At 43.0% G+C, this 23,640-nt stretch overlaps 1 protein-coding gene across 3 annotated transcripts in view; it reads right to left on the reverse strand.

Annotated features, from left to right (window-relative positions):
- PTPN23 (protein tyrosine phosphatase non-receptor type 23) overlaps positions 1-23,640 on the reverse strand; it is a 582,812-nt gene that overhangs the window by 388,623 nt on the left and 170,549 nt on the right. For all 3 annotated transcript variants that reach the window (XM_069210890.1, XM_069210891.1, XM_069210892.1), the window contains 2 exons: positions 11,771-11,902; positions 9,277-9,324 (listed from right to left, as the gene is read on the reverse strand). In XM_069210890.1, coding sequence (XP_069066991.1) covers positions 9,277-9,324; positions 11,771-11,902 — 180 coding nt within the window. The remainder of the gene's footprint in view (positions 1-9,276; positions 9,325-11,770; positions 11,903-23,640) is intronic.

A 23,640-nucleotide genomic window follows, 5' to 3' on the forward strand; every position in this document is an offset into this window, starting at 1 on the left:
GAAGTCAACATTCAGGCTGAAAAAAAAAGAGACAGAAGCTTCTGAAAAGTCAACACCATTTGTTGGTTGGGATATGCCCAGCCTGTGAAGGCACAGAGAATTGACCCAAAGAAAAGTTGAATGTGTTGGGTCTGTAGATGCAACTTCTTGGTGTTTTATTGCAAACCTCAGGTTGTGTGTCACAGAGATGGCCTCCTGAGTGTCTCTCTTTGCTTGAGCTCTTGATTAGCCAATCATCTAGACAGGGGAAGACATGTATGGCTGCGCTTCTGATGTGGGCAGCTATGACCGCTAGACTTTGTGAATATTCTTGGAGCTATGGTAACTTTTAAGAAGTGCTCAAATCCTTAAAAGTTGCAAGACAGGTTTAATCAAGATAATTGTCATACTTATCCAACCCCTTGCAAACTGTCCACTTAAATGACGTTCTGGAACATCCAGTTTCTCACTAGAAGTGCAGATTAGAACATATCATAGCAAGACTAGAAAACAGTAATCCTGAGTAGTAGTATCCTGCATTGGTAGTGTTGTCCATTTATGAAGAATGAAAGGAGGTGATAAACTGTATGAATTGGGATGTGGAGATATGAATCCTTTAGATCCAGGGCAAGCAAGAAGTCGACTTGCCAGAGCAGCTGGAAACATCTGAAAATGTCGCCTGTTCAGAGGCCCGGGATCGATGACTGGCTTGAGCGATCCGTCTTTCGGAAATAACAAATAGAGAAAGTACACCTCTGTGCCTTGACATTGTGGAGGCACCCACTATGACTCTTTTGAAAAGAAGCAACTGAACCCCTTCATGAAGAAGTTGAAGGTGGTCCAGTATACGATTCTGTGAGCGTGGAGTAAGTCTGATGTGGCTGAGTGGAGTTCCAAGTAATACCAGTCTTCTACTATTGTTGGGACCCATCTATCTGAGGAGTTTTTCTTCAACAGTGGAAGAAAATCTTTTAGACTGCAATTGATAGGTGTTGTATGATCGTGGGGTGTATGCAGGGCAAGTCTGTGCCTAGATGTACAGGTCTACCCAGTGCCATTGGTGGATTTTTTTACCCTGAAGGACCCTTGCATATATTCCCTACTGCCTTATTATGGTAAGTGTGCTGCTGCCACCGATAGGCTGATAGGCTTTAGGCTGGTCAGTAGAGGTGGTTTTGGATTAACCCCTCCCCCTATCCTGTACTGCTGCTTTCCAAATTATCCTGTAGTGTATGGGGTCTGTAGGGGCACACACTGACATCCTGTTTTCCATATATTTTTTTCTTTTTTTCTAGGATGCCATTAACCAGTGGTCCAAAAACATTTATCTCCATTGAATGTCATTAGCCATCATATTCCTGTGATGGGCTATATTGTCTCCCATGCTCCAAATCTGAGTATGGTGCCCCTGAAGTGAATCTAGTGGAGATGTGGGTGGGGGTAGTGGGCATACGATTTAGTGTACAGAGTAAAGGTGGTGGTGGAGGTGGCAGGAGGCAAAAGGGCATAGGCTGGTTAGCAGGTCTTTAATAATCTAACAGAAAAGGATCAGGAGAGATCAGGGCAGTCAATTAAGTCCTCATTTCAATATTATTACACACCAAAGAACTGACTGTCACTCATGTAGGACAAACACAGAGCTAGTACTCTAGGATGGGAACTAAAATAGTTGGAGGACAAACGTTCTCATCCACCCAATGGGTGGCATGCTTCATCACTGGGCCCCTCCAGGCATCTGCCCACATGGGTTCTAGAGTGCAAGCTACTACCAAGCTGTAAAATGTTTTGGGAGCTTAGGGAGGATATTTTGATGGCTGTACTGCTCACCCACTTGTGGAAAATTGTCTTTTTTGCAGGGTTATCCATGAACTTTTTGCCTTCTTCCTCCTATTTTTTCTGACCTTTTTTGATGGATTTAGGACTCTGGAAAATTTACCACTGCTAACCAGTGCTAAAGTGCATATGATCTCTGTCTAAATTCTATTGGTGATTGGTTTATCCATGCAGGGCATTTCTGAATTACTAGTAAGTCACTAGTCTAGTGCACCATGTGTGCCCAGGGCCTGTAAATCTAATGGTACTAGCGGACCTGCAGCACAGATTGTCACCGACCTGAATAGCCCTGTAAACATCTCTCAGACCTGCCACTGCAGAGTATGTGTGGGCAGTTGTAAACTGCCATTTCGACCTGACAAGTGCACCCACTTGCCAGACCCACACCTTCACTTTTCCTACATGTATGTCATCCCTAAAGTAGGACTAAGTCAACCCCATGGGCAGGGTGAAGTGTATTTAAAAAGGTAGCCCATGTACCGGTTTGTTTTACATGTCCTGATAGTGAAATACTGCTTAATTCGGTTTTCTCTATTGCAAGGGCTATCTCTCCCATAGGGTAATCTGGGGATTGCCTTGAAATAGCTTTTAGGTATAATTTCCCATTGGGAGCAGATAGAGACATGGAGTTTGGGGCCAGTCTCTGAACTCACAACTTAAAAATACAGCTTTCTTTTAGTGAAGTTAGTTTATTATTTGTATGTTTGAAAATGCCACTTTTGGAAAGTGGACATTTTCTTGCGTAACCATTCTGGGCTGGCTCTGCCTGTTGTCAGTGGAATACACGTCTAGGTCAGGATGACAGTTCAGCTGTTTGTGAATTCACTCTAGACAGTCACACAAAGGGAGCTGAGGTGTGCCCTGCATTTCCTGATGGGTTTTCCTGAGCTAGAGTGTTGGGAGGAGCTGACACTTGCACCTGAATAGGGTTGTGCCTGTTCTCACACAAAGCAGTCTCCTACACCCTGGAGTGTGCCTGGGACCAGGGCAAGGAAAGGCAGGGTCTTGTGCACTACAAAGTTTGCCAACTCAAAGACAAAAATGGGTATAAGTACTAGACCTTCGACACCACTTAGTCAAAACACTTCTGGACTGAGGACATTCTGCCAGGAAGAAGAGCTGGATGCTGTAAGAGGGACTGCCACTCTGCCTCTTGCTTTGTTGTGCTGGCCTGCTGCTTCGGCTCTGGGAGTAAAAGGACTGGACTATGCTTTCTACATTCTGCTTTCCAAGGTTTTCCAAGGCCTTGAACTGAGCTTGTCTCCTGTTAAGACGTCTCAGGGCCATTAAAGATTTCAAATGTCTGCACCTGGGCACTCTTGCTCCGTCCGGACTTACCAAGTGGCGCCAGCTCCAGTCCCTGGGCCCATGAAAGTGAGAGCTGGTGATCTGAATGAGAAGATCCATCCATTAATGCACCGCATTAGAAGAACTGACGCAGCACATTTCGTGGCTGACAAATTGACGCAGCGCCCATGTCACAGCTGCAAAATCACCACAGTGCCTGTTTCACTGCAGTTTAACAACACAGAGTGTCTGGATTTTCCACGCATCATCCTTGGGCACCAATTTCACATCAATCACATACTGCAGTAAGGAACCGAGGCTGGGCATCCAGAAATTAACATATCACCTCCCCTGCCACTAAGGAACCGACGCATTCTCTCACCTGTGAGAATTGACGCACTGCTTCCCCTGCGCAGTAAGGAACCAACACATGGTTGTGCTTTTCCAGCGCCTCACCTCCCATGTGGCCTGCATTGTCTTTGTTTTTGATCATTCCAGGTACTTTGTGCTTAGGAGATACATCCATTGATTTCTATGGACTAAACTTTCTTAATCATTTAAAAGTGATATCTCGACTTGTGTATGTTGGATTTTTTTTTGGGACTTGTCGTACTCAGATAAATATTGGCTATGTTTCTAAACTGATGTGGAATCCTTTTATAGTGTTTTCACTGGGTTACTCTGTATGTGTGTGCAAATACTTCACATATTGCCTCTGAGATACGCCTGACTGCTTGAGCCAAGCTACCAAGGGACTGAGCAGGAGTTATCTTAGGTGTGTGACTCCCTTACCCTGACTAGTGTGAGGGCCCCTACTTGGACAGGGTGTAAACCACTGACAACTAGAGACCCCATTTCTAACACCCCTCATATGGGCTCTCCGAAATAAAGACTATGTGCAGAGGAGAAACAAAAATAGTGTGAAGGTTAAAAACACCTACTGGGTGGAAATATCTGTTTTATTAAATCCCCCAGTGGTGACATTAAAAAAAAAAAAAAAAAGTATACTTCAATCCAATAGCAGAGGGCAACATGTTTCTGCCCTTTCTACCCTTTATCGAGGTGTAATCAGCATTCCTCAGGAGTGTAATCACCTTCTTTGCTATAAACATATACTGCCGGAAAAATAAAAAGTGAAGTTGATCTAACTCGCATCTGTTGAAGGAGGGAAGTTATGATGTCGGTGATCATTCCTATTGTCATTTACATGAAATCCGATGGGCATCCCTGAAGTAAGAGTATGTTGGTCACAAACCTGCTTGAGTATGTCCCACTTCCCGAGGGAAACTCAGTGTGTGGAGAGGCTACTGGGCAGTGGCACAAACTCAAGCGGGGATATAACCAACACACTATTACATCGGGATGTCATAAAATAGAAACCCTCATTGGTTGCCTCTAGTGTTCTTGGAGTTTCTCAAGAACTGTCCACTACAGCCTGTCAAAATTGGCCACAGAGGGAGTTCTCAACGCGACCGCTTTCTCCGTCACCAAAGAAGGTGCAGGGGTAGCTGATGACTTCGACCTAAACAGGTGTCAACCTTTTTTTGGCACCAACAGGCAATCCACTGTGTTGGCTGGATCCTGTTTCGGCTCTGTTGCCTTTGCTGTGTGGTGACCAAATGGCGGAGGAGGGCCTCAGGAAGCCTTGAGAGTAGTGCTCTAGCTCCAAGTGAGAATTCTTGAGACCTGCTGTGTCTCTGGGTGTTGGCCATAGTCAGCTACACTCAATGTCCTGGGCACGGTCTTAGTTGCTGGCATTGACTCCACTGAAATGGAGGTGTGCCTCCTGTCCTCCAGCTTTGCAGTGGATACACCAGAGAAGATGACTACTGGGCTCGGCTGGTGAACAGGAATGCAGGGACATTCAAGATGATATTCCTCATCAGCCCTGAGGGGTCTGCTTCCCTGAAGATGAAGATATTAGGAGATTTTCTGGCCGCTTCCCCAAGTGAGGTAGGTGATGGACCAACCCTCATTCATATTTGTCCTGGTTGCCACACTAAATACACCTGGGGTGACCTTCATAGCATGAGCAACCTTTGCCTTTCCTAGAGCACAACGATGCTAAGTGTCCCTGCCAGGTTGCATTTTTGTGCAAAATTATCCTTTGCTACCACCAAGACAGATCCCGGGCCCATCACCTACCACAAATGGGCATTCTCAGTCCTAAAAGACGATAAATCAGGGGCAAGGGGTCCCAAAGGGGCGTCTGATGGATGAGGACCAAGGATACAAGGCGGTCTCCAAAGTCCAGTAGAGTAGAGGGAAACAATGTCAGAACCAAAACATTGATAGACTTCCTCATAGTCAGGAGTGGAGGGAACAACAGTGAGGATTAAAAGCAAGGACGCAAAAGTGCTTATCTCAGAGCCCCATCTGTAGATCTCCAAACTTGATGAGGGAGAAAACAAAAACAAATCTAACAATGGAATCTGTGTCCCCGGACATTGCCAATTAAGGAAGGAGTCACAGGGTACCGTGTAACTCCAAAACGCTTAACAAAAACAACTTGCAATGCCCGCGCCCAATACATGTTACAAACAATAATTTCCCCAGTGATAGAAACAAAAAAGCATGTTCAAATGCAAATGCTCTTTTTCTGGTACTTCCACGTGTAGAAATCTACAGCTGTGTAATGAGAGTTTCCCTAGAAAGCACTGGCTGTCACAGGTCCCCGGGAGAATAACAGGAATATTTTGAGACTGCTAAAAATTAGAAATTTGCTCTAAACCTGAGAGTAAATGTACACAAGTTTTCAGTTCTCCTTGAGAATCAAAAACGTTTCGGTTCCACACAAATGAGATGTTACAAGGCCATCTATTTGCACGGGATGTAAAACAAAACGCTAGAGAGTCTAATTTCGATCAGAATACGCATTTAATACTCATTAACTTTTATAATAATGCACTGCCAAGGGACGCTCCCAAATTTTTAACAGAGATGAGCGAGGATTTAGAGAGAATATGTGCAAGCAACAGACGCAAGACTCATCATATGGGGGGGGTGATTTTTAAGTACACCTTTGTAAGGAATCCACGGGAAGGGTGTGTGGCTGGTATACTGAAGATATTGGCATAGGGCCGCACTTCTCATATACCACCCAAGGAGATGCAATGAACCTAGTTGCCCAAAAATACAACTTGTCTTTTGCAAATGATTTATTTTCAAAGGAGCTACAGTTTAAACCAACATTCAATGGAAGGGGTGCTAATACAGTGATTGATTATACCTTAATGTCAACTCATTTTGCACATTATCTTACTAATTACACAATTCACGATATTGCAATAAGTGACCACTTCCCTCAAAGCTTGGTACTGTTACTAACTTCTGCCCTAGAGGCCAAAGTTGGAAAGGTGACGACAGCAAATGATATTGAAATAACTCCGGGTAATGGCTATATATTAAGATGGTCTCGGACTGATCCACAGGTATTACTGAAATACATATTAAGTGAACATAAGCAAGCGTTCATTGATTGCCTTGGCGAAGACACAGCCCCAGGAAAACGCATAAGTGCTTTCCTACAGATAACTCAAGCCGTGAAAGAAACTCTTCTGACTAGGACGGGAGGGGCAGGGAAAAAAAAAAAAGGAAACTGGCTGGTTTGACCATGACTGCACGAAAGCCCATACAAGACTTAAAAAAGCCCTAAGTGCCCCTACAAGATGCTCGATTGAAATACGCACCTGCAGACAGGCATACAAAATAGCCTTACAAAAGAGGAAACTTGCTTTGAGAGGGGAGTTATGGGATAACCTACACAGAGCCAGTCTTATGAAAGATAATGTCCTCTTCTGGAAAGTAATAAATACACCTGTTCTAGGTAACAGTGATACTCCCATAATGGAAATTGCAATCCCTGAGGAGGATTGGATTACGTACTTCTCAAAGATATACTGCCAATTCAATGACAGAGGCCTGGACCCTTTAATGGCCTCGGACTCCCAGGGAGTCCTACACCCAGAAGTATCACCTCAGTTTACTTTAGAGGAGGTAGCGGAAGCCATAAACATAAGCAAAGCTGGGAAAGCGCCGGGGCCTGATGGTGTCCCAATTGACTTATACAAAGCTAATATTCTTTTATGGGGCCCTTTATTGACGCAGGTATTGAGGGCTTTCTGTTCACAAGGTCTCCCATCGACCTGGCGCGACTCTATTATTATACCCAAATACAAAAAAGGCGATTGCCTCAACCCATCCTGTTATAGGCCTATATCTCTCCTTGACACATCAGCTAAATTAGTGGGGAGAATAATCTTAAATAGACTCCAAACATGAGCAGAAGAAAATAATATTTTATCCCCAGTGCAGTACGGATTCCGTACAGGACTAGGCACTGTAGAACAGGCTCTGAATCTAACCATCTTAGTGGGGAAGTACACGAAGATCAGAGAGGGTAACTTGTACCTGGCCTTTATAGACTTATCGTCAGCATTTGACTGCGTCCTGCACGAGAAGCTATGGGACATTCTAATAAGAATGGGAGTCGAACCAACTATAGTTCATTTTATAAGGGATTTGTACACAGGCTGTAGAGCAAGAGTAAGGTACGGGATGAGAGGGGAATATACCAGGTCCTTTGGAATACACAGAGGGGTGCGCCAAGGTTGCGTTCTTGCTCCACTTCTATTCTCATTATACATAAATAATCTAGAAAGAGAATTGACAGGTAAATGCAAAGACCTTCCCCAAATAGGTAATCGCCCCATTCCCTACACTTCTTTATGCAGATGATGCAGTACTCATGGCCAGGACACTGCTAGCCCTCCAGAAACTTTTAACTACTTGCATAAATTATATGACAGATCTGGGACTTACAGTTAACCGCTCAAAAACTTTTATAATGAATTGCGGCAGGAAACTAAGTAAGCCCTATAATTTTACTATCCACGAGGATAAGGTGAAGATAGCCCCTACCCTTTCATATCTGGGCATAATGTTTGACAAACAGGCCACTTGGGCACACTGCGTGAAGTTAAAAAAAAGATCAGCTTTCTAAAACAACGGCAACCTTAAAAATCTTTTTAAAAAAGATAGGGGGGATTACCCCGACAAACATGGTGAAGATCTACAAGGCCAAGTGTATCCCGGCGGCCACTATCGGAGCATGTATTTGGGGGTATACTAACTGTAACACGATTCAGACAGTGGAAAACGATTTCCTTAGACATTTGTTAATGACACCAAATAGCACATCATCATATATTAGACATGCAGAACTTGGGGTCCACTATGATCGATTTGATAAAAATCCAGCCATTATTATTATGGCACAAGGTGTGGACCACTGAACATACTGGACTAAACAAGGCCATTCTATCTGATTGCACAAGGCTAACATACTCGCTCAGAGTTCCCTGGTTGAACTATATCATGACTTCTTTTAAAAAAATGGGTTGCAAAGGTTATTACTTAAATCCACAATTACTGGAAAAAATATCCAGGAGAGAACTGAGGGCCATGTCATTGAAGCATTTGGAAGAACAGAGATGGGAAGAGGAATAATAAATAAAAAAATCGACCGTAATGTCTAACCAACTAATTTTGACTACGGATACCATTCAGCCTTACCTAGTAAACATGGTAAACCCCCGACATCGATTTGTTCTTACTAGACTCCGTTTAGGTATCTTCCATCAGTTAGTAACTTTCCCGACCATGAATGACTGGAGTACAATTTTAAGAGTTTGTCCTTGCGACGCGAGGGCCCCCAAATCCACAATGCATGTGGTCCTTTTTTGCAAATGTTATGACTCACAAAGAAAACGTTTTTTACTGCCTCTTAAGGTCGATTAATTTGCGTCGGTGTCGCAACGCGTATTTTAGCTTACAGCTTTTATCCTCAATTGAAATGTATGGAATTTTAGCAAACTTTTTATGTTCAGTATTGACTGTAAGGAAGTCTATGGGAGTTTTGCACTAATTTTATTGGATCGCCTAGAATTTCTTATCTTATGGAAAATACAAAAGAGAAAAAAGCAAAAACTGTAAGGATATTGACTTAGTATTGGTGTAGGGGTCTATATACCTGTACTGAATGAATCAAGAATGTGCATGTACTTCCCCTCCTTTTATTACTTATTTCCTTTATACATATCTATTTATTATTACTAAATGTGTTATCAAGCCGAATAAAGTCTGTTTTGATTTGATCAAAATGCTGTTTGCACTTACCCTTTCCCCAAACTTCTGCTGCTCCTCAGATTGTTTGCCCATGTGCAGCTGCAAAGAGGAAGGAAAGCAAGGCAAACTTAGTTTGGATACTTGTAATTCCCAAAGCTGAAGTATAAACAGGTTTCCACCTGTTCACGGATTTGACAATCATAAAAAGAAACAAGGGAAAGGAAGAGGGAGACACTATGGTAATATTACAAAGCTTCTGTACAATGCAGAAAATTCTGGCTATCCAAGTCTGAGAGGTGCGAGCAACTATTAGAATACATTCAAGGCATGTTGGAATATTAAAAATAGTATCTACAAGGATGCTGGCAATTAAAAAAAATCCCCAAAAAATCTTAACATACAGGGCAAGTATACCTTACTTGCATATATGCCACTTGCATATATGCCACTCGCATAGATCATAATAAAAAACAAGCATTTGGAATGCAATGGTCTCGTGTTTGCTTGAGTTGGAGCTGTTAGAGTTGTGAATTAATGACTGGATTTTTCTTGCAACACAGACTGAAAATAGCAAGAGAAAGAGAGCGAGGGTGAGTTAGCCCTGGAAAAGCCCCCCTCTACTGTTGGTTTCGGTTTACAGAGGGAGCTGGTGGGGAGGAGGGACTGAACACACACCCACAGTGTAAGACAAACAGGCAAATACTAAAAAAAAAAAAAGGAAAAAAATCCCTTTTAGAAGAGATAAGAAGGACATAGCGTAATTCTACAATACTTTGTGCTGCTCCCAAAGAGAAAAAGGCAGGACAAAGAGGCAGAACTGACCACTAGCAATCAAGGATTTCTTAAGGACACTGGAACCAACAAATGAAATCACTTGAACCCAGAGTATAAATATACTTAAAAGTATACAACAAGTTGAACGCTAACGCTCAACCTAAACACTTAAAAATATCTCAATCACAGTCTCATATCTCAATATCTCAAGCCTCAGTACTAATATCACTTCTATTTGTTCACGAGTGTAGTGTGAAAAAATTAGGCCAAACACCCTTTGGAGCATAGGAGGTTTTAGAACATCTAGACAACAAAATCAAACAAAAATAAAGGGAAAAAACAGTGAGAAGGGATGGGTAAGTGAAAGAGGCACCGGTAAGCAGATTTGGGATAGCTAAGGAGGTGAACAAAAGGAGATTGGGGTGGGTGGGTGGGTAGGTGAGGTGGGGGTTCCCCCATAAATAAATCAATGAAAACAATTAAATTGGTGGTATAAACGGGTCACCCACGTTAAAGACCTAATAAAATCAAGACTAAAATCACATTAAAGCAATATTATCAATCAGCTCCTAATGCAAAAACAAGTAAAAACAGTGATCCAAACTTATTTACCATGATTATTTCCTTGAGACTAATCTCAAAGTAAGTAATGATCTTGCTTATACTTAAATTGAGTTATATTATTATCTGCTCCTCATGCCTTGCAGTAATTGCTTAGGTATTGAGCAAATCGTAAAAATGTAACCCTCAGGCACCTCTTCAAAATAAATTGTAATCAGTATCAAGGAAGCAACATTGTCTTGGGCAAGGTACCACCTTCACTCTGAGGATCATTTAGTTTTCTGGACTAAACACTGTGGCAATAACCTTTTTCCTTCCTATAAATCATCCCAATATATACTAACAAAGCTACCATGCGAAGTACAAATTGAACAGCTGTCAGGAATTGAGAGCTTTTAAAAATCCTCTATCAAATATTTAAACTTAACTAGGTACTACTTTGTTAGCTTGCTCAACAGCAAACCACTTTATCAGGAATTTCGTTTACGTTGGGGCTCACCAGTCAACTCACAGGACCAAAAACATCAACATTAGTTCAAACTTTGAACAACAATGGAATTCAACCTAAGTATGAACACAGCATGCAAGGTATGAAGTGGTAGTCTTTTTTTATTGCCCAATGTTTCTATTTCACCCAAATATTTCTAAGTGACCCGACACTATTCTGAGGTGACAAGAGGCATTTGGCTAATTTGACTTGTCTAGGTACAAAGACAGAATCTGCAGCAAAGCATCACAAACAATGAGTATTAGTAAAACATTTGGATAGATTTGGTGTTAATAAAGCTTATAAGTAGGGTCCACAGTGGGATTCTACCTATAACCGAGGCATTTAAACGTGTTTTACTTATGCTGTCTGCCGTGTTGATCAGCTGATTTCATACACAAAACGAAACTGGCAACTCTGGACATAGATGGGAACTTAGTAATGTAGATGTATTATGACTGCTACTTTGCCACTCAGAGAAGGGCTGACATGTGGTGCACAGTGCAAAACTCAACCATTCAAGGTGGAAAAGATGATATCTGAAACTAGCTCAGATTGAAAATAAGCATCATTCCTATGGTTGAATCCAAATGAAAGTGATTTCTCTGGAGAGGCAGCGATTTCTCTGGAGAGAGCTATACTTTCTAGCAGGCACAGCTGATTGCAATATAACTTATTTAAATATGTCCCTTGGTCTTGAAGATAGGTTGTCTTCCACCTTACATGAGCTATAGCAGCAAAGTAGTAAATCTTCATCTGCACCAGCTTCTTCCAGTCCTTTTGGATTTTTCCCAGAAGTGAGGCTGTCTCAGAGTTCTCCAAAGCACGACAGGCTTCCTTGTAATAGTCCACCACCTGTCATGAGACACAAGGAGTTTCAAACATGGCTGGATGTGGATGTCTGTTTAAGACAAGTACCTTTTAAGCAATTAATACAATAGTAGGACAGATGCTTCTATCTCACAAATGTACTCACTGTTGCAATGTGAAATAACTGCAATTACAACTGACAAACAACCTCTACCTTAGAAACAACTACAGATGCCAAGACAAAAATGAAGCCCACAATGTTGACAACTCAACAACAACCAAAAGAACATTATTCCAGCTCAAGGACTCTCAAGAATGGTTTACATTTGTCTTGTTGCAGATGTACAAAAAAACAACTTCTAGGAAAAAGAAAGGAAAAGGCACCTCCAAGCACTCCCTACTTGAATGCCGCCGTAGCAAAATTATGCATGGAAATCAGCAGATGGGACTCTGGAAAATCTGAGTCTTGAATAGGGTCAAGTCTAGCACTGCTCATAAATACAGCTGTGGACAGGAAGAAAAACACTTAAAATCATCAAGTATAGAGAAGTGTGCACTGCAGTCTAAGATTTCTTTATTCTCATTGTGTTCCACAACAACAGAGCTGCACAACCAGCAGAAGGAGTCATCCACAAAAATAAAACAGACTTCAGCTTTTCCAACACCGACCCAGAACAACTCTCCTTAAGCGCAGAGACTTTTACCCCAATACTCATCATATTCAACAGCAAAAGTTAGCTTACCTGTGGAAGAAACCTTCCATTTCATATGAACTTTTTAAAACAATAAACCAGTGGTACTCTCTCTGTGGAAAGCACAGAAGGTTCTGTGGATTTGAAGTACCGCAGAATATGACAAAGATGGAGAAAAAGCAGGCCCTACCTAGGGATCAGGACAGGTTTGTCAGATAGCAAAATGCACATGGAAGGGTGGCTTGCCTTCTAATAAAGACATGGCTAATATGAGCCAGGGTCTTCCAACACGTACAGAAGATCAATGCCAAAGAACAGTCTGCAGACAATAGCTAGCTATTGCCTCACATGGACCAGGGTGAGGAAAAACACCAGATATTATCAGCCATGCTGCATATAATGGAGTATGCAAATAGACTGCCCCATGTCCTCCTTGAAAATGAAACTTGTTAAATAACAATTGAATTAAACAATTGTACGAAACTGGGGTGTTAATTGTGAAGAATGTGGGTCCCCCCACAAGTAATAGGTCCATAATTGTCCCTTAACTGGGAACCAAGTACCCCACCTGTAGCACCTGAATTTCTAAGGGTAGCAAAGCAGAGACATCCAAGGCCTACTCTACAGAGGCACACAACAATATAAATCATTGTCCTTTCAATGTTTTAAAAACGGAAAAAGTACTTTTATTACATACCGATACACACTACTATGCAGTAATTTACAAGTATATACATCAGGCGACAGCCTCATATCATTTTACACCCCTAAAAGGTCCTAAACCTTATTATCACCATGTCCCCCACCTACACCAGACACACATCACTATATAAGGGGTGTCAACATAAATAAGGATGGAAAACTGGCTTTGTCAGGCTATCATTTCATTAGTATAACAGTCACAAGCCATGATTCACTATTGCATCATCATTAAATCAAAAGGGGACAATAACCGTTTTCAATTGCATTAATTTGAGGTATAACCATTGCAGTGTCCATAGGCAGTACTGTCAATAAAGCATTTACAGATTAAAAACGTGTGTCAGACACTTTTACTTTCTACAGTCCAACTAGAAGACCAACAGCAAGCTGTCCCCACACCCCCGATCTCAAGAGCAAAATTCAGAGAAACCTCTCCTGGGGGTTATGGCCATAAGGACCCAGAATACTTTTTTTGATAATCAGGTTTATTGATTTCATACCTTTAACAAAACATATAACACCATCTTTACACAATCACTTTGATACAAATTCAGATAATTTGTGTCAATTACACAGGTAATCACATAAGCCCAAGTCTATAATATCCCCACCATTCACAGCAGATCTGGGCATGTTTTTGGGGCCACCCTTTGCGATGTAAATACACTCTTTCACCTTTGCACACCAATTCACTCTTGTCTGCCATTCAGATAGTGAGTGTGGTTCAGGGAATCTCTATTTAGGGGCCATCTCCCATTTGGCAATACCAGTCACAATGCCCACCTGGTACCATTCCCCACAGGTGTCACCCAGGTCCTCTAACACTCCAATGAGGGCCTGCTTATGTAACAACTCTATCAGTCCTCTTAAAACCAGTGTCAAAGCCTACTTGATCTAGTGCCACTATTCAGCAATTGGAGGACACTGCCATGTCATGTGAAAAAAGTCTGTGTCTAAAAATGTACAGCAGAAGCAGGTAAGGTGTGGCATATTGCTACCGTGCCATAGCCACTGAGGAGTAAGGTAAGTCGTATGCAAATTTAGATGGATCAGTCCGAGGCGAGAAGATATGGCGATCTCTTGGAGGGCCATTCAGGCTGATTGCCAGTCAAGATCATCTAATGGACCAACTTATTCTTCCTATTTCTGCTTTGGGGGATGTGAATCCGTCTGATAAACGTATCTGGCCCACATCTGAATACATCACTATCACTATATTGTGCACCATGCCACTTAAGTTTGGACCCAGCCATACGCAAATCATTCTTGGCCTTGCTCCAAAGGAAACAGTCAAGCCCGAACGGCCAAGCCGAGTCCTCCCTGAACCAGAAAGCAAGCAACCCAGAACAGGTTTCACCCTTATCAGGGCTCATTCGCCAGATATAACTTAGTTCCACCGGCACAGTGTGCATGAGAGTCACATCTGGGAATACCCATCCCACTTAGGGTGACACACCCAAGAATATTATTTTAAAAAGAAAGCATTGGATGGAAAGCTTGAATTAATCTCAGCCACTGGTAGTTACTAAGGGCTGCATCCCAGTCCACTGTTATTTTACACATCATGCCACATCGGTTTGGACCCACCCATATGCAAATCTGTCTTGACCCTGCTTTAAAGGGAACAGTGCAGACCAAACTAGAATGTGAGGTATAAGGTGCTTGTGCATGGAGCTGCCATGCATCGCCCTCTAGTAGAGTGGAACACTCCCAGTCTGGGCTGCACTGGCGACAGGTTCAGCTCATAGAGCCCAGGTCTGACACCAATCTCAGCCTTGGGTCTTCAATAAAGTTTGTTTAAAAAACAGAAGAATGGCCCATCAAAGGGATACCAATATCTTTCTACTAGTGTCATGGTTGTTCAGTGCATCCCCCCCCCCCCAGCATCCCCTCCCACCCCCAATCCTGTTATTCCAGGGGCAGCACATGCTAAACCTCCAGGGATTGTTCTAGGCACATCTGCAGGTCTAATCAAGGCCCCAAGAGATCATCAGGCCAAAGTAGCCATTTCTCACTGCTGAGAACAAAATCAAAGCAGTATGTTCGCATAAGGTCACATGGGGAATTGGGGCGGTCCATAGTCTGCAAACCGCCTCTTCATCAGGCAGCTAAGCATAGGGAATGACAGACTGCACAGCCAGAGGTTCCCTGCAGGGGTCTCTCGAAGAAGATTATACCCGCAGCGAGGCGAATGCCGTCAGATGGTGGAGGAGGTCCAAGAGCACACTTCAAGTGCATCTGCCAACTTGGCCAGTCAGGCCACGCCCTGCAAGGCCTCAGGAGACAGTGTGGTTGTTGGGACGGGAAAGTCCTGTGCATGGTAATGGACGTCTACACCACTGCCCTGAGTGTCTATCTGTATTGTGGTCTAGAAACTGATAGTGACTTTTATTGTCATAGGTAAACAAAGAGAATGTGTATGAGCCATGACATAAATCAGAGAGGAACCCCTTCCAACACCAAAGGGACAGGGTTAAAAGTCCATACACATACACAATATATATATGGAAAATGTCACTTACCCAGTGTACATCTGTTCGTGGCATGAGACGCTGCAGATTCACATGCTGTGCATTATCCTGCCATCTAGTGTTGGGCTCGGAGTGTTACAAGTTGTTTTTCTCCGAACAAGTCTTTTCGAGTCACGAGACCGAGGGACTCCTCCCTTTCGGCTCCACTGCGCATGGGCGTCGACTCCATCTTACATTGTTTTCCCCGCAGAGGGTGAGATAGGAGTTGGGAGTATACTAGAGGTGCCCATGCAATGGAGTAGTAATGTATGTACCTAATGTCTATTAAAATACTATTTATTTACATATTTGCAATTTTTATGCAACTAAAAACGGCTACAGGCTACAGAGGAAGTGGGAGGGCGCATGTGGATCGACAGCGTCTCATGCCACGAACAGATGTACACTGGGTAAGTGACATTTTCCGTTCGGTGGCATGTGTAGCTGCAGATACACATGCTGTGCATTGACTACAAAGCAGTAATCTCCCCAAAAAGCGGTGGTTTAGCCTGTAGGAGTTAAAGTTGTCTGAAATAATGTTCTTAGTACAGCCTGTCCTACTGAGGCTTGTTGTGTTGCTAACACGTCTACACAGTAATGTTTAGTAAATGTATGAGGCGTAGACCAGGTGGCTGCCTTACAAATTTCTGTCATAGGTATATTTCCTAGAAAAGCCATTGTGGCGCCTTTTTTCCTAGTGGAATGCGCTCTTGGTGTAATAGGTAGTTCTCTTTTTGCTTTAATATAGCAAGTTTGAATACATTTCACTATCCATCTGGCAATGCCTTGTTTGGATATAAGATTTCCTGCATGAGGTTTTTGGAAAGCTACAAACAATTGTTTTGTTTTGCAAAACTGTTTTGTTCTGTCAATGTAATGCATTAGTACTCTTTTTATGTCTAATGTATGTAAGGCTCTTTCTGCTACTGAGTCTGGTTGTGGACAGAAGACTGGGAGTTCCACTGTTTGGTTTAGGTGGAATGGTGATATAACCTTTGGTAAGAATTTGGGATTTGTTAGGAGAACCACTTTATGTTTATGTATTTGTATAAAGGGTTCTTGTATAGTAAATGCTTGTATCTCACTTACTTTTCTAAGTGATGTGATAGCTATGAGAAAGGCTACCTTCCAAGTTAAGTATTGCATTTCACAAGAGTGCATGGGTTCAAATGGTGGTCCCACGAGTCGTGTTAATACAATATTAAGGTTCCACAAAGGTACTGGTGGTGTTCGCGGGGGTATTATTATTTTTAATCCCTCCATAAATGCTTTGATGACTGGGATTCTAAAAAGCGATGTTGAATGTGTAATCTGCAGATATTGCTGTGAGATGTATTTTAATAGAAGAGAATGCTAGTTTAGACTTTTGTAAGTGTAATAAGTAACTTACAATGTCCTTTGCGGAAGCATGTAGTGGTTGAATTTGATTATTGTGGCAGTAGTAAACAAATCTTTTCCATTTGTTTGCATAACAATGTCTTGTAGTAGGTTTCCTAGCTTGTTTAATGACCTCCATACATTCTTGTGTAAGGTCTAAGTGTCCAAATTCTAAGACTTCAGGAGCCAGATTGCTAGATTTAGCGATGCTGGATTGGGTGTCTGATCTGTTGTTTGTGTTGAGTTAACAGATCTGGCCTGTTTGGTAATTTGACGTGAGGTACTACTGATAGGTCCAGCAGTTTTATGTACCATGGTTGGCAAGCCCAGGTTGGTGCTTTGAGTATTAGTCTGAGTCTGTTCTGACTTAATTTGTTTACCAGATAAGGAATGAGTGGGAGAGGGGGGAAAGCGTAAGCAAATATCTCTGACCAACTGATCCATAACACAATGCCCTTGGACTAAGGGTGTGGGTACCTGGACGCGATGTTTTGGCATTTTGTGTCTTCTTTTGTTGCAAATAGGTCTATTTTTGGTGTTCCCCAGCGTAGAAAGTAATTTTGTAAGATCTGGGGATGAATTTCCCATTTGTGTGTTTGTTGGTGATCTCGACTGAGATTGTCGGCTAAATAGTTTTGAATGCCTGGGATGTATATATTAGGTGAATGTGATTGTGAATTGCCCAATGCCAAATTGTTTGTGCTAAGAGAGACAGTAGTGACAAGTGTGTCCCTCCTTGTTTGTTGAGGTAATACATTGTCGTCATGTTGTCGGTTTTGACAAGAATGTGTTTGTGGGCTATCAGTGGTTGAAATGCTTTTAATGCTAGAAACACTGCCAACAGTTCTAAATGATTTATGTGCAGTTGTTTTTGTTGATTGTCTCATTGTCCCTGTATGCTGTGCTGGCTGAGGTGTGCTCCCCACCCCATCATGGAAGCATCTGTTGTGATCACGTCTTGAGGCACTGTGTCTTGGAATGGACGCCCTTGGTTTAAATTTATAGGGTTCCACTTTGTGAATACCCTTGGGGCTGTTGTTATCCCGAACGGTAACACCTTGAATTGATAATGCACGCCGTGTATTACAAACATTAAGTATTTTCTGTGCGAAGGATGTATGGGTATGTGAAAATATGCATCCTTGAGATCTAATGTTGACATGTAGTCCTGTTTTTTGAGCAAGGGAATCACGTCTTGAACTGTTACCATGTGGAAGTGATCTGATTTGATGTAGAGATTCAGCGTTCTGAGGTCTAATATAGGTCTCAACGTTTTGTCCTTCTTTGGAATTAGGAAATATAGTGAGTAGACACCTGTTCCTTTTTGATGGTTGGGTACTAATTCTATTGCTTGTTTTTGTAACAATGCTTGGACTTCTAGTTGTAACAGGTCTAAGTGTTGTTTGGACATATTGTGTGCTCTTGGGGGCACATCTGGTGGGAAATTTATGAATTCTATGCAATAACCATGTTGGATAATGGCTAGAACCCATGCGTCCGTAGTTATGTTTGTCCAGTTTTTGTAGTATGCAGTAAGTCTCCCCCCCCACTGGTGTTAGGTGTTGGGGGTTTGTGACATTGAAGTCACTGTTTGGTTTGACTTGTTTTAGGGCTTTGGAATTTTCCCCTTGCTCTTGGGAATTGTCCACCCCTGTATGAGCCTCGAAACCCTCCTCTCTGGTACTGCCCCTGATAGGTGGGTCTGGTTTGTGAGGTGGAAGGATCTGGTGTTTGCGTACGAAACCCTCCTCTAAATTGCGGCTTTCTAAAAGTGCCTCTGCTTTGTGGGGAGTAGAGCGCGCCCATGGCTTTGGCAGTGTCTGTGTCCTTCTTTAATTTCTCAATTGCTGTGTCAACCTCCAGCCCAAACAATTGTTCCTGGTTAAAAGGCATGTTTAACACAGCTTGCTGGATTTCGGGTTTGAACCCTGAGCTCCGTAACCATGCATGCCTGCGAATGGTTACCGCAGTGTTGACTGTCCGTGATGCCGTGTCCGCCGAGTCCAATGCAGATCTTATCTGGTTGTTGGAAATTGCTTGTCCTTCTTCAACAACCTGTTGGGCACGATTCTGGTGTTCTTTGGGCAAGTGCTGTATAATGTGTTGCATCTCGTCCCAGTGTGCCCTGTCGTAGCGAGCCAGTAGGGCCTGCAAGCTTGCGATCCGCCATTGATTTGCTGCCTGTGCTGCCACTCGTTTGCCCGCTGCATTGAACTTCCTACTCTGTCAGGCCGTGGTGCGTCTCCTGATGATTGAGAGTTTGCCCTCTTTCTTGCTGCTCCCACGACCACCGAATCTGGCGTCAGTTGCTGTGTTATAAACACAGGGTCCGTTGGGGGAGGTTTGTATTTTTTTCTCCACCCTAGGCGTGATAGCCCTTCCTTTCACTGGGTCCTGGAAGACCTGTTTTGCGTGCTTGAGCATGCCTGGGAGCATTGGCAGACTTTGGTAGGAACTGTGGGTGGATGCCAAGGTGTTAAATAGGAAATCATCCTCTATTGGCTCCGAATGCATTGCTACATTGTGGAATGTAGCTGCCCATGATAGTACCTGCGTGTATGCAGTACTGTCCTCTGGAGGTGACTGCCTTGTTGGTTAACAATCAGGACTGTTGTCGGATACCGGTGCATCATATAAGTCCCATGCATCCGGGTCATCCTGTGTCATTCCTGTATGTGTCGTGACTGCATTGGGGGTGTTGTTACCGGGGACAGCTGTGGTGAATGTAGTGGAGAAGGCTGTGGCGAAAACCTTGGTGGTGGTGTTTTATCTCTTGCCACCTTTGCCTGCATTTCGGACTCCTGAAATGCCAGCTTTCTTTTGATTTTAATTGGAGGAAGAGTTTGTATTTTTCCAGTCTCTTTCTGGATATGCAGCCTCCTTTGGGTATAGTCTGGTTGCCCCACACTTATTTCCTGCTCAAATCTATGATCATGCATTTGGCCGGAAAGTCCTTGGTCTTCAGTGTAAGAGCCTAATTTCGGCTCAGAGGCTGCTTTTTTTGGTACGGAAGGTTTCGAAACAGTCTTTTTCGGTTCCGAGGTAACTTTCTTCACCTTGGGTGTGTCGAACTCCCGGTGCCGAGATCGTTCGGAGCCTGAATCTCGACCGGAGTCGGATGTCTTCGGCAGTTATGTGGCCTTTTTCAGTGCCGATGTTTGGTCACCGTCTTTTCGCTGGGTTAAGCCATGGCCTGCTGGCAGTGGCATCCCCTTGGCCTTTACTATCTTGGTGTGAGTCTTGGACAGGGCAGTTTTACTCACAGTTTTCTGCATTGTTGCCAGTTGCTCACTTTCGGAGTCGTCTGAGTCAGTTTCCTGGATGGAGATTCTTTCCTCCTCTTCAACGTCGATCTGTTCTCTTGGTGTCGTCGCCATTTGTAGTCTTCTGGCTCTTCAATCGCTTAGGGTCTTTTTCAATCGAAATGCCCGACAGGCCTCGCAAGTATCCTCCCTGTGTTCCGGTGATAGAGACAGATTACAGACCAAGTGTTGGTCTGTATAAGGATACTTTGCGTGGCACTTCGGACAGAAGCGGAAGGGGGTCCCGGTCCATTAGTTTCGATGATGGACGCGGTCGGGCTGACCAGGCACCGCTAAAGAGTGGAAGCCCCGAAGGGCCACCGGAGCACTTCTACTATCGGTGTCGATATACTAACACTAAACCGGTACCGAGCGCGAACAATACTGTCGAATTTTCGATGTTTAGCTAACTTTCCCAATTCGAAATACGGAGCTAAGAGGAACACGTCCGAACCCGATGGCGGAAAGAAAACAATCTAAGATGGAGTCGACGCCCATGCGCAATGAGCCAAAAGGGAGGAGTCCCGCGGTCTCGTGACTCGAAAAGACTTCTTCGAAGAAAAACAACTTGTAACACTCCGAGCCCAACACTAGATGGCAGGATAATGCACAGCATGTGTATCTGCAGCTACACATGCCATCGAATATATATATATATATATAGAGAGAAAATGTCACTTACCCAGTGTACATCTGTTCGTGGCATTAGTCGCTGCAGATTCACATGCTTTGCACATCCCGCCATCTAGTGTTGGGCTCGGAGTGTTACAAGTTGTTTTTCTTCGGAGAAGTCTTTTCGAGTCACGAGATCGAGGGACTCCTCCCATTTCGGCTCCATTGCGCATGGGCGTCGACTCCATCTTAGATTGTTTTCCCCGCAGAGGGTGAGGTAGGAGTTGTGTATTATAGTAATAGTGCCCATGCAACGGAGTGAATATGTATGTACATAATGTAGTTTAAAGTGATATATTTACAAATTTATAAATGTTGAAGATTAACTTCGAAACGGCTACAGGCTCCCGGGGAGGCGGGTGGGCGCATGTGAATCTGCAGCGACTAATGCCACGAACAGATGTACACTGGGTAAGTGACATTTTCCGTTCGATGGCATGTGTAGCTGCAGATACACATGCTTTGCATAGACTAGTAAGCAGTTATCTCCCCAAAAGCGGTGGTTCAGCCTGTAGGAGTTGAAGTTGTTTGAAACAATGTTCGTAGTACTGCTTGGCCTACTGTGGCTTGTTGTGCCGTTAACACATCCACGCAGTAGTGTTTGGTAAACGTATGAGGCGTAGACCATGTGGCTGCATTACATATTTCAGTCATTGGAATATTTCCTAAAAAGGCCATGGTAGCACCTTTCTTTCTAGTCGAGTGTGCCTTTGGTGTGATTGGCAGTTCTCTTTTTGCTTTGAGATAACAAGTTTGAATGCACTTAACTATCCATCTAGCAATACCTTGTTTTGAAATTGGATTTCCTGTATGAGGTTTTTGGAAAGCAATAAATAATTGTTTTGTTTTCTGAATTTGTTTTGTTCTGTCAATGTAGTACATTAACACTCTTTTGATGTCTAATGTATGTAGTGCTCTTTCAGCTACCGAATCTGGCTGTGGAAAGAACACTGGTAGTTCTACTGTTTGATTCAAGTGGAACGGTGATATGACCTTTGGTAAGAAGTTAGAATTTGTTCGTAAGACTACTTTATGCTTGTGTATCTGAATAAATGGTTCTTGTATGGTAAATGCTTGTATCTCACTTACTCTTCTTAGAGATGTGATAGCAATTAGAAATGCAACTTTCCATGTTAAGTATTGCATTTCACATGAGTGCATAGGTTTGAAAGGTGGACCCATGAGTCGAATTAAGACAATGTTGAGGTTCCACGAAGGAACTGGTGGTGTTCTTGGTGGTATAATTCTCTTCAGGCCTTCCATAAACGCTTTTATGACTGGTATCCTAAATAATGAAGTTGAGTGCGTAAATTGCAGATAAGCTGAAATTGCGGTAAGATGTATTTTAATGGATGAAAAAGCTAGCTTTGACTTTTGCAAATGTAGTAAGTAGCTTACAATGTCTTTAGCAGATGCGTGTAATGGCTGGATTATTATGGCAAAAATAAACAAATCTTTTCCACTTATTTGCATAGCAATGTCTAGTGGTTGGTTTCCTTGCTTGTTTTATGACTTCCATACATTCTTGTGTAAGGTCTAAGTGTCCGAATTCTAAGATTTCAGGAGACAAATTGCTAGATTCAGCGATGCTGGATTTGGGTGTCTGATCTGTTGTTTGTGTTGAGTTAACAGATCTGGTTTATTTGGTAGTTTGACATGAGGCACTACTGAGAGGTCTAGTTGTGTTGTGTACCAAGGTTGTCTTGCCCAAGTTGGTGCTATTTGTATGAGTTTGAGTTTGCTTTGACTCAATTTGTTTACCAGATATGGAAGGAGTGGGAGAGGGGGAAAAGCGTATGCAAATATCCCTGACCAACTCATCCATAACGCATTGCCCTGAGACTGATCCTGTGGGTATCTGGATGCGAAGTTTTGGCATTTTGCGTTTTCTTTTGTTGCAAATAGGTCTATTTGTGGTGTTCCCCATCTTTGGAAGTAAGTGTTTAGTATTTGGGGGTGAATTTCCCATTCGTGGATCTGTTGATGATCCTGAGAAAGATTGTCTGCTAACTGATTCTGAATCCCTGGAATAAGAACTGTGCTATTAGGCGAATGTGGTTGTGAATCGCCCAATGCCATGTTTTCTGTGCCAGGAGACTCAACTGTGTGGAGTGTGTTCCTCCTTGTTTGTTTAGATAACACATCGTTGTCATGTTGTCTGTTTTGACAAGGATGTGTTTGTGTGTTATTATGGGTTGAAATGCTTTCAACGCTAGAAATACTGCCAGTAGTTCTAAGTGATTTATGTGAAACTGTCTTTGATGAGTGTCCCATTGTCCCTGGATGCTGTGTTGATTGAGGTGTGCTCCCCACCCTATCATGGAGGCATCTGTAGTTGTTACGTATTGAGGCACTGGACTTGGAAAGGCCGCCCTTGGTTTAAATTTATATTGTTCTACCATAGAAGCGAGGTGTATGTTTGGCGGTCTATCAACACTAGATCTAGAAGTTGACCCTGTGCCTGTGACCATTGTGATGCTAGGCACTGTTGTAAGGGCCGCATGTGCAATCTGGCGTTTGGGAAAATG

This window comes from Pleurodeles waltl, chromosome 10 (genome assembly GCF_031143425.1).
Source record: "Pleurodeles waltl isolate 20211129_DDA chromosome 10, aPleWal1.hap1.20221129, whole genome shotgun sequence".
Classification (NCBI taxonomy): Eukaryota; Metazoa; Chordata; class Amphibia; order Caudata; family Salamandridae; genus Pleurodeles; species Pleurodeles waltl.